The sequence below is a fragment of the Dermochelys coriacea genome, chromosome 6 (genome assembly GCF_009764565.3).
Source record: "Dermochelys coriacea isolate rDerCor1 chromosome 6, rDerCor1.pri.v4, whole genome shotgun sequence".
Lineage (NCBI taxonomy): Eukaryota > Metazoa > Chordata > Testudines > Dermochelyidae > Dermochelys > Dermochelys coriacea.
Window position 1 is genome coordinate 70,358,871 of NC_050073.1, and position 12,586 is coordinate 70,371,456.

The window sequence follows — 12,586 nt, forward strand, 5'->3', positions numbered from 1 at the left end:
TAATGTTTCACATTTTAAAAATGATAAAAAGCAAATTAAATTAATTAAATGATTAAAATTAAAATAAAAGAAATAAAGATGAGGAGTGTTATTTATTTACTGCCACTCTATTAAAGGAAGAATCAGCCTTTTATGATCTGTTTGAGGAACCTAACTTTTTGCACTGTTATTTTGCCTTTTTTTTAATTAATTTTTTATAATCTGGATACAATTCCACAGAGTTTACCTCAGTGTATTACTTACCTTGCCAACATTTCTTTTTCCTTATTGGAAGCATATCCACTGCTACTGAGTGACTTAATTGGAGAAGACAGGAAGTACAGGCAGTGATTGGTAAAGTACTGGTCAACTAATGGTAGGAGAATCTAGGGAATACAGACACAAAATATACTTTTATCATCTACATACATTGTTAAGTGTACCAGACAGCACTCCAATACAGCTCAGTCCCTTCACACAGACTTTTCATTTTAGGCTTTATATTACACTTGCATTTTCTAGTTTTAGTCATTAAGATTATAAATGCAAATCTCAGATATGACAAATTTACACAGAAATTAAGCCCAGTGACCAATAGCCGACTTTGAGATGTCAGAGGTGTCTTAATGTAAATATATGGGAACCTCTGAAAATAGGGACAGCAGAATATTAACGATACAAGAGATATTGGGATATTATCTCATCAGTTATCTGCTGAGCAAAACCATTAGAATTGCCAGATTAGATCCATCTGTTTTGCTATGCAGCTTCCAACAATAGCCAGCATCAGTGAGGAAAGTGTACTCTCCATCCCTTTCTATATTACGTGTTTGCAATATTGGCTGTAACCATGTTAGTCCCAGGATATATGGTCTGCTCAAACCTGAAGAAGAGCTCTGTGTAGCTCGAAGCTCATCTCTTACACCAACGGAAGTTGGTCCAATAAAAGATATTACCTCACCCATCTTATCTGTCCAGTACTTGTCAAGGACCATGGCTCTCCAAGGCAGGTCCGTGGGGTTGCAGAGTGAGAGTACTATCCTGAACCCCCATGCTACAAGGTCAGATAAGGGAACTGCAGCTAGTTCCCCACAACTAGAGGCTACACCCACTAATTCAGCAGGATCAGATGACTAGCAGCAGACTGCTGATTGGACACCCCTTAATATAAAGCTTCCTGTTCTTGTCCCCACCCTTTATCTGAGCACCACGTCTTTTAGTCATATTGCTGCACAGACCCTGAGACCAAATTCCTGCTCTCCAAAGTCAGTCTTCTGATCTGCCTGTACCCCATCCTGCCAAGCCTGTCCCTGAATCTGCCCAATATCTACACTGACCAGCCTGCCCCTGCGCTCTGCCTGTTCACTGATTGCCATTCTCCCATGGACTGATATCCCAGCAGCTGAACTTGCCTGCACCCTGGACTATGAAACCTTCAGATAACTAGACCATGCATATTGACAACACCTACCAACTATCTGGCTTCAGATCTGGTCTCAAGCCCCATGATCCTGCTTGCTTATAACAAGCCATGCAAATATTATCCCAGAGCAAGACATTTCTTCCTTATCCTAAATGACGATGAGTTTATGTCTCAAAGCCAGAGGACTGATAGCCCTTGTAACTGCAAATTCAAGTGGATATGCCATTCTTACACATATAAATATTGAATCTGGTTATAAAAAGCATACTAAGCTATTTGCCTGAATAATATCCTGAGGCAGCAAGTTCCAGAAATTATTTATATGTTCCACAAAAGAATATTACGTTTTATCTGTTATAAATATATTGTCTTTTAATTTCATACTATGTCCCTTATCACTCAGCAAAATAATTTCCAGAAATAGTGCCTTAAATCAATACCTCTGGAAATGTCACTTGGACTCTGACTCATTACCTAGCTATATATATGGGAAACAGATATTCCATTACATGTATAGTTCTGTAACACTAACACATGAAGAAAGAACCTGCAGAGTTGGAACCTTGGAGATTCTGTGCTCCTGATGCTGCTGCTGCATTGCCACTGGAAGCTTAGGTGAGGCTTCTGCAGGAGGACCATGTGAGGGTGGCTTGGAAGAAAGTACCACACAGCAGGACCTCATAGCCCACTCACAGGGACCAACTTTTCAAACTGCTGGGGGGTGCTTGACTCCCAGTTCTGCCCCAGGCCTTGCCTCCACTCCACCCCTACATCCCCCAAGGGCCCACACCCACCTCGCCTCTTCTCACCCCCGCTCCACCCTTCCCACCCAGTTCTGCCCCCTCCCGGAGCATGCTCCATCCCCGCTCCTCCCCCCCGACTCCCTGCACCCCCAGAAACAGTTGTTCGTGGCGGGAGGTACCAAGAGGTGCTGATCTGCAGGGCCTGCTGGCGGGCAGGAGGTGTGGGGACAGCTGGTAGGGAGGCTGCCGGTGTGTGCTCTGCACCCACCATTTTTTCCCTATGGGTGCTCCTGCCCTGGAGCACCCACGCGCCTACACCTGAGCCCACTGATTGGCTGGCACCAGTACTTAAACCAGGAAGCCATGAAGAGGAGCTATCTGAGCAACAATACAGACTGCCTGCCCATCTCTGCTTCAGACACTGCTTGCAATAGACCCTAGACTCTGGCTTCCAACCCTTGTTTGTCCTTTGCTCTTCGACTGCTGTCTGCAACCTGGTGCCTGATCCTGCCTGCATACTGATGCCTGACTCGATTTGCCCTCTGACCTCCCTGTACCTGACTCGGCCTGACTCCTGCTCTGCCCATTAGGTCTAACCATCCTTGTCCCGATTGTTACACACACTATGTTCTGTATAATAGCAGGAGTTTGAGCACATTCCTTGAAATATTAAGTCACTCACTTTGGCAAAGAATTTAATTTCTTGGTCATGTGGCGATTTCTCTGTTTTTCCACTAGTGACAATGGCTTCTGCAAGGATACAATCAACATAAATGTCAATAAGATTGAGCAAAAATCTAATTGTAAATAACTCTGCAGTCCTTTGAAATACAGACTTAATTTTGAAGCAGTACAAGTAAAGCAGTATAGACACTCCAGCTGGCAGGTTCAGCAGATGCAACAAGTATTGCATTTTTTTTAGAATAAATAATAATCAGAATCTTGTGGTATATTTTCTCAAAAGCAACAGAAGTTGTCATATGTGCAACTCAGAATAATGGGTTTATTTTTAAATATTAACTACTTTTATGATGTTCATAATAAAAACACTTGAAAAACTTACCCAAATGTGCAATGAACTCTTGAGCAGAGTCAACATATTTTAGAATCTTCTTCAAAAACTTAAATGCAAACCTCTTTTCCATGGATGATGCATCCAAATCCATATCTTTCAGACCCCTAGTTCAGAAAGGGTTAAAATAAATGGTATTACAAAAATGTTACAAATTATCATGTTTCTATGAAGCTTTCCATGACCTTTTTATTTTATTACCTAATCGAGGTAAATTTTCATACCTTAAATTCCAGCTTTCATAGCAACACTCTTTCCAAATAGCTATTTCAATAGCAGTAACTTAAAATAAGGCTACATTTTTCAGAGGGATTTTATCCTTTTCCATAAAAAGAGTTTAAAAATCATGCACTTTAGTAACATGACTTCAGAGAGTTTTGATCACATTACACAAATGAAAGTGTCTTCATTCTGAGCCTGATCCAGCAAGATGCTGGCTACTCAATTTCCACTGATTTCAGTGCCTGGTGAAGATGCTGAATATTGGAAGCAGATAGGTCCAGATCCACAAAAGAACATAAGCACCTAAGTCTGGAATTCAGGTGGCACTGAGATGCTCAAAAACCCTGCTCAACTCTGAAGATGCCTTTGGTGCCTAAATTTGCACCATAAAGGTCCCCATAGCACCTAAGTTCCTACTTCTGAGCATGTGCACAATACATCATTCTAGACACCCAGGTGCCTATGCCCCAGTGGAATCCTCAAACCAGGGGAAGATATGTATTCTCCCACCTTTCTCACCTGTGGGGCCTAAGCTGGTAGGTGTCTTCAGAGCAGACCTAACTCTACACAAAATGGCTGAAGACAAGAACCCCGCCTTGCAACCTTTTGCCGAGTGGACAGGACAGCACTAGGCTATGGGATAGTCTGATGCAGGTCTCTCACAATCTCTCCTGTTGAAAGTATTTTCTGTGTATTAAAAATTAAACATACAGGGTCTGGAGAGTGAGAAAAGCTCCATAACCTAGTGATTAGGACACTCAGTTGAGTGGCAAGAAACCCCTGTTCAATCCTTTCTTCTCATCAGGCAGAGAGAGGAACTGAACTGGTGTCTCTCATGTCCTACGTAAATGTACTAACCAGTAGGCTAAAGGGACTCATTTTTCTGTCTGCCTAGCTGGCTTTTATCGATCCCATTTTCAGGCACCTATCTCCCCATGCACTGTATAAGCAGCCCAAGTGTCTTAACTCAGAGTTCTGGATTCCACTGCGTGGCTAGGGACCTAAACTGTAGGTGCTACAAGACTCTTAGTTTTGCAAGGCCTAAGTCCCTTTGTAGATTTGAACCTTAGGTTTTTTTTCCCTTGTGGTGCATATTGTTTAAGCCATATCTTTGAGGGATCATTCAGGTTCTCTATTTAAATAAAAACTAATGGGAGGTGGGAATTCATATTTAAAAAAATAGACAGGAAACTATAACTATCAAAAGGTCATGCATTGATTTAAGACCAAAAAAAACCCCCAACCCCCCAAAATTAGAATATTCTAGCTACAGAGTACAACTTTCCCTCCCTGAAATTTTCCTGTCATTGTTTGCCTAATTTATTTCCCTCATAGAAGTCATATAGCTCTATCTATTTATGCCTTTGATTTGTTTTTAAAACGGGCTTGTATTTACTTTCTTTTATTCTACTTTACCTCTTTGTTTTTTCTACATTTACTTTGCTTACTACTTTTTCATCATCACTGTATATTTGTTCATTCTCCCTCCAGTATTAAAGGCATGACAGTTTATACATTCCGTGTTCTGCTATTTAATTATTTGATTTAGTGCAACCAAACAACTCTCTATATATTTGTTTCATCATGTGGTGTATGATTACAGTAACAGTGAGGGAATGGCACTTGCAGATGTAGGAGCTTTGAGTTAAATCAGCCCATTGGAGAGCGCAGTAGGGAAAGCGCTGCAGCGTGTCCACACTGATAGATGCAAGCGTAGTAGTGTGGCCACATTTGCGGCACTTGCAGCGGCGTTGGGAGCGGCGCATTATGGGCAGCTATCCCACAGAGCACCTCTTCCCATTCTGGCGCTGTGGCTTGTGGGAAGGGGATAGGGAGTGCGGGGCATGCTGGGTCCTGTCCCAACACTCCATGATGCATCGGTTCACACTCCAGCAATCCCTGTGCTTCCGTCCACACTTGGCGCCATCTTTCAATGTTTTTTGTACTCCATGCTCTGTCTTCCCTTTTGGTCTGCAGGAATGGAGCCTGAACTGCTGAGGAATATGCTCACGAGTCTCGCCAGCACATCACGTTTGGCAGTTGAGTTACTCCTTAAGATCCAAACTGACAATGAGGACTCCGACGAGGATATCAACTCGAGTAATGCATACGACAGGAGATTGCTTGTGACATTTATGGACATGCTCACCACCATGGAACACCGCTTTTGGGTTCAGGAAACAGGCACTTAGTGGTGGGATCACATCGTCATGCAAGTCTGGGATGAAGAGCAGTGGCTGCAGAAGTTTCAGATGAGAAGAGGCACTTTCATAGGACTGTGTGATGAGCTCGCCCCCATCCTGCGGCACAAGGACACGAGATTGAGAGCTGCCCTGACAGTGGAGAAGCGGGTGGCTATTGCATTCTGGAAGCTGGCAACTCCAGACAGCTACCGATCGGTCACTAACAAGTTTGGATTGGGAAAATTCACTGTTGGAATTGTGTTGATGCAAGTTTGCAGGGCTATTAATCACATCCTGCTGAGAAGAACCGTGACTCTGGGTAACGCGCATGACATTGTGGCTGGCTTTGCACAAATGGGTTTCCCTAACTGCAGAGGGGCAATAGATGGGATCCATATTCCAATTCTTGTACCAGCCCACCTAACCTCTGAGTATGTTAATCAGAAGGGGTATTTTTCTATGTTCTCCAGGCGCTTACGGATCATGGTGGGCATTTTATTGACATTAACGCAGGCTGGCCCAGAGAGGTGCATGACACACGCATCTTTCGGAACACTGGCCTGTTCAGGAAGCTGCAAGCCAGGACTTTCTTCCCAGACCTGAAGATCCTGTGCAATTAGTATAGAGGGGCTTCAATTCCTATTCCTGTACATAGGCTACAAAACGACTATTCAAATGAATGGGAGTTCTTTACCACAGACCTGCAGTTTGGCTTTGGACTTGGATGGATTTAATTCAGCTGCTCTGATCTCCACTCACAAAGAGCCTAAATATTTGAGTTAAGTGGATTTCATTCAGTAAAAATAAAGGACTACAATTTTTAGGGCCCACTTATGCACATGATTTACTTTAGTCATACAAATAGTACCATCACAGCCAATAGGAGTACTCTTGGGAGTCAAGTCATACCACCTGCGTGTGTTAATTAGTATTAATTTCTTTGAAGCTGACTCTATGCTTTCCCAATAGGCATTCATTTTTTAAAAGAACAAACTTAAGCTATCTACCTCCTCCAAGTACAGAGGGAAAATGGTTACATACCTGTGCTGTAACTGTTGTGCTTTGAGATGTGAAGCAGGAGGGCAGGGCATGGAATAGATGTGTGCAACACATCTAAAAGAAAAACAGTTACAGTACAGGTATGGAACTGTTTTTTTCTTCATCATCTGATTTCACATACCTATTCCATTTCTGTGACTCCCAAACAGTTGTCTATGGAGCAGAGCTTGGAGTCTATTGAAAAGCAACTGCAGAACTGCCTTCCTAGAATCTGCATTGCTTCTGGAAGCCAATGAAATGGCACAGTGCTTGATAAAGATATGAACTGGAGACCAAGTCACTGCTCTACACATATTTAGTATTGGAATGTTCTTTCAGAATGCTCCTGAAACTGTCTGTGCACTTGTGGAATGTGCCATCAGCTTGGAAGGTGGTTTAGACTTTGCAACATCATAACACATAGAAATGCAGATGATCTATCCAGAAATCTGTTGTGAGGTAATCACTTCCCATTTCATCCTCCCCGTACATGAAACAAATATTTGAGGCAAAGAATGGCAGCCAGCGAATGAAGTTATTCCTCACCCTTGTGTGAATGCGGTTTGGAAAAAAACTCATAGGTAAATAGATGGTTTAGTTGAAATGGAAATTAGTACCCACCTTAGGAAAAAAAAACTTCAGAGGAGGTCTTAAAGCAATGATATCCATATAAAAATAGTATAAAGTTGGTCTGCCAATAATACTTGCAGTTTTCCAACCCTTTAATTAGAAATAAATGCCACCAGAAAGCCTACCCTGGATGATAATATGGAAAAGGGCAAGAAGCTAAAGGCTGAAAGGGAAGACCCATTAGAGCTGACAATAGTAAGTTCAAATCCCAGAGGAAAGTAGCTCTTTAACCTGAGGAAAAAGCCTGGTTATTCCCTTCAAAAAATCTGATTAGCATAGAGTTGGAAAATATCAAATGACATTGAAACAGAAGATGAAAAGCTGAAAGTGCAACCAAGTGCACCTTGAGGGAGCTTAGAGAGAGACCCGATTCTCTCAGATATTCCAAATAGTCTAGAACATCCTGAACCTTGTCTCACCAGGAAGAACATTCCACATGCCTGTCCACCTTTGTGTAGGTAAGTAACTCTGGTGGACAATTTTCTATTGTTCAGTAGAGTTCTGCACAGCTAGTGACCATTCCCACCCCCCCCCTCCCGCCAGTCTAGTCACTCAGCAGCCATGTTGAGAGGCTCTGAGGATTGGATTTAACACAAGGCTGTAATTCTTGGAAACCATGTCTATATCCTGAAGCAGAATCAAGGGCAGTCGTCCTGACAACTTCTGGAGGCTCAAAAACTGGTGCTGTTGTGTCCAATTAGTATTAGAGCTTGAGCAATTAATATTAGAAAAGCATGATCTTACTTTGTTTTGAGAATTACCTAAGGTATATCAAGGGTATGAGAGGGAAGGTGTAGAGATTCATCTTCCATGAAAACAGGAACATGTCCATGATTGAACCCAGGCTCTGACCCACCATGGAGTGGAATTGAGGGAAACCACTACTTCTGCTTTGTAGTGAAAAGATCCACAGTCTCTCTCTCCCAGGTTTGAAAAACCACTTATACTATATTGATTTTTAGAGACCACTTGTGATCCCTGCTGAAAGACCCACTGAGATGATCCTCCAAAGAAATTTGAATCCCTTGTAGATGAGACACCCTGAGTGATATCTTATTCTGAATGCAAAAATTCTGGAGCCTAAAAGCTTCCTGACAGATCTGATCTGGCTCCCCATGTCATAATGCTGTCATATTGTCTGAAAGGACCTGAATAGAGTTTCCCCTTATCTCAAAGATTTTAAGGCCAGAGGAGATCATGATCATCTAGTCTGACTTCCTGCACATCACAGGCCACAACCACACCCACCCACTCTGGCTGAGTTACTGAAGTCCTCAAATCTTCATTTAAAAAGATGTCAAGTTACAGAGAATCCATCATTTACTCAACTTGAAGCCAGCAAGTGGGCTGTGTCCCACGCTACCGAGGAAGGTGAAAAACCTCCAGGCTCTCTGCGAATTTGACCTGGGAAAAAATTCCTTCTTGACCCCCATTATGGTAATCAGTTAGACCGTGAGCACATGGGGGAGAGACCCACCCATCCAGACATCTGGGAACAAATTCTCTATAGTAACTCAGAGCCCTCTCCATCTAGTGTCCCATCTCAGTCCATGGGAGATATTTGCTAATAGCAGTCACAGATAGGCCATATGCCATGGTAGGTAACCTCATCATGCCATAAATTTATCAAGCTCAATCTTGAAACAAGTTATGGTTTTTGCTCCCACTACTCCCTTTGGCCTCCACTACTCCCCCTTTTCCAGAACTTCACTCTGAAGATAGAAAAGGAGTACTTGTGGCATCTTAGAGACTAACAATTTTATTTGAGCATAAGCTTCGATGAAGTAAGCTGTAGCTCACGAAATCTTATGCTCAAATAAATTTGTTAGACTCTAAGATGCCACAAGTACTCCTTTTCTTTTTGCGAATACAGACTAACATGGCTGCTACTCTGAACTTTGCAGATGGTTAGAAACCTTGATCTAATTTCAAGCCTAAACTTGTTGACCGCCAGGTATATCCATTTGTTCTTGTGCCAACATTGGCCCTTAACTTAAATAACTCCTCTCCATCTCTGGTGTTTGCCCCTCTTTCAGGGACCCAGACATTCATGCCAAACTAAAGAAGACCAGAGTCAGGAGAAGGGCACTCCCTTGCAAATGTTTCATTGGACTTTCCACCAGTTCAAGAAGGATATCAAGAAAGATATTACTCTTGCAGATATATGAATCAACTTGTCCAGAGGATGTCATATGGATGATTGATGGATTTTTAACCAGTCTCATAGACACCCCAGGTGTTATCTGGCATGCAGAGTTACATATATGCAAGAGGCCATATGTCCCAGAAGCCTTAAACACTTTCTCACCATTGTTTGCAGGTGAGCCTGGAGCAAATTGCATAAATCCAGAATTGCTTAGAACCTGGTCTGAGGAAAGCATGCCATGGCTGATGCAGAATCTAGGAGTGTCCAGAATCACTCAATTTTCTGTACAGGATAAAGGATTGACTTCTCTGTGTTTATAATCAGGTGCAGCTGGGCAAGCAGAGTCTGGATTTTCCTGATGCCTGGAATGCCCCTGAATTAAACAATTGTCTAGATAGGGGAATACCTGAATGCCAATTCTGTGGAGAGAGACAGCTATGATGGCCATGCATTTAGTAAATAGTCTGGAACGACAGTAAATTGGTCTGTCCTGATACCAGCATGCTAGATGGAGGAAAGGGAGGTGACCTTTTGTTCCCAATGCACTGAGTCAAGCTGAGCAGCCTTTCCTCCCACAGCTGGCTCAGTATCTTTTTCATTTTCACATAGACCAGGGAAGAAGTTCCTCCTCCTTCCTGGTTGTAGTTACCTATTGTCATCTCTCAAGCAGCTGTCACACACTTTACTTGGGACATTTCCCATCCTTGGATGGGTATCATAGATTTGGCAGTGTACTGCAGATGCCTCAGTGTCCCTGCTTTCAGCTGGAGGCACCACTACACCCTGCTCTGTAGTGCCTCTAGTTCCCTGATAATGATGGGCAGAAACCTTATTTCTGGATCAGTTGCAGCCAGCACACCAAGGGAGACAGATGTGTTCTGCTTACTCCAGCCTGCTGACTCTGCTGCCAAGCCCGGCAATGCCCTGCCCACTGCGGAACCTGTGTCTGCCACAGACCTGCCAGGACTGCTGCTGGCCACCTACCCAGAGGAGATGGAAGACGCCCCATGGTGCCAGGTACACCCCGAGGGGAGGATAGAAAGTGGCACAGGGACAGATTACTTCAGTCTAGCTATAGCACTGCTTGAAGCATGGGTCGGCATGTTGCAGCTGGATTCTCCGCTGGCTCAGTGGCAGACCACTCTGTCTGTTAAGGGCCCTGGGTCAGGTTCCAGTGGAGTAGGATGGGCCGGCCCCCTCTCTGGCACCCCACACTTGGGGTGGTAGCCTCCCCTTGCCAGGTCAAGAGGCCTGCATTTGTCAGTTGTCCGCTGGAGATAGAACACTTGACTCCTGGGTTTTCACTCTGCCCCTGCATGAAGGGCCCAGAGCTTAATTGACTACTGTGTTTACTTCCTACCAACACTACAAAAAGAAGGATTCTGGGTGGACTCCTCCTGAAGGTCGAAACAGCAGACTGGACTTCTACATAGAGTGCTTCCGCCGACGTGCACGGGCTGAAATTGTGGAAAAGCAGCATCACTTGCCCCATAACCTCAGCCGTGCAGAACACCATGCCATCCACAGCCTCAGAAACAACTCTGACATTATAATCAAAAAGGCTGACAAAGGAGGTGCTGTCATCATCATGAATAGGTCGGAGTATGAACAAGAGGCTACTAGGCAGCTCTCCAACACCACTTTCTACAAGCCATTACCCTCTGATCCCACTGAGAGTTACCAAAAGAAACTACAGCATTTGCTCAAGAAACTCCCTGAAAAAGCACAAGAACAAATCCGCACAGACACACCCCTAGAACCCCGACCTGGGGTATTCTATCTGCTACCCAAGATCCATAAACCTGGAAATCCTGGACGCCCCATCATCTCAGGCATTGGCACCCTGACAGTAGGATTGTCTGGCTATGTAGACTCCCTCCTCAGGCCCTACATTACCAGCACTCCCAGCTATCTTCGAGACACCACTGACTTCCTGAGGAAACTACAATCCATCGGTGATCTTCCTAAAAACACCATCCTAGCCACTATGGATGTAGAAGCCCTCTACACCAACATTCCACACAAAGATGGACTACAAGCCATCAGGAACAGTATCCTCAATAATGTCACGGCTAACCTGGTAGCTGAACTTTGTGACTTTGTCCTCACCCATAACTATTTCACATTTGGGGACAATTTATACCTTCAAATCAACGGCACTGCGATGGGTACCCGCATGGCCCCACAGTATGCCAACATTTTTATGGCTGACTTAGAACAACACTACCTCATCTCTCGTCCCCTAATGGCCCTACTCTACTTGCGCTACATTGATGACATCTTCATCATCTGGACCCATGGAAAAGAAGCCCTTGTGGAATTCCACCATGATTTCAACAATTTCCATCCCACCATCAACCTCAGCCTGGACCAGTCCACACAAGAGATCCACTTCCTGGACACTATGGTGCTAATATGCGATGGTCACATAAACACCACCCTATATCGGAAACCTACTGACCGCCATTCCTACCTACATGCCTCTAGCTTTCATCCAGATCATACCACACAATCCATTGTCTACAGCCAAGCTCTACGATATAACCGCATTTGCTCCAACCCCTCAGACAGAGACAAACACCTACAAGATCTCTATCATGCATTCTTACAACTAAAATACCCACCTGCTGAAGTGAAGAAACAGATTGACAGAGCCAGAAGAGTACCCAGAAGTCACCTACTACAGGACAGGCCCAACAAAGAAAATAACAGAACGCCACTTGCCATCACCTTCAGCTCCCAACTAAAACCTCTCCAACGTATCATCAAGGATCTACAACCTATCCTGAAGGATGACCCATCACTCTCACAGATCTTGGGAGACAGGCCAGTCCTTGCTTACAGACAGCCCCCCAACCTGAAGCAAATACTCACCAGCAACCACAAACCACACAACAGAATCACTAACCAAGGAAACTATCCTTGCAACAAAGCCGGTTGCCAACTCTGTCCACATATCTATTCAGGGGATACCATCATAGGGCCTAATCACATCAGCCACACTATCAGAGGCTCGTTCACTTGCGCATCTACCAATGTGATATATGCCATCATGTGCCAGCAATGCCCCTCTGCCATGTACATTGGCCAAACTGGACAGTCTCTACGTAAAAGAATAAATGGACACATATAAGACGTCAAGAATTATAA

At 43.9% G+C, this 12,586-nt stretch overlaps 1 protein-coding gene across 1 annotated transcript in view; it reads right to left on the reverse strand.

Moving 5' to 3' along the window:
• Positions 1–12,586, reverse strand: part of RYR3 (ryanodine receptor 3) — a 529,369-nt gene that overhangs the window by 178,451 nt on the left and 338,332 nt on the right. Inside the window, exons 58-60 of the mRNA XM_043516837.1 lie at positions 3,209–3,324; positions 2,828–2,895; positions 244–365 (exon numbers count right to left, since the gene is read on the reverse strand). Coding sequence (XP_043372772.1) covers positions 244–365; positions 2,828–2,895; positions 3,209–3,324 — 306 coding nt within the window. The remainder of the gene's footprint in view (positions 1–243; positions 366–2,827; positions 2,896–3,208; positions 3,325–12,586) is intronic.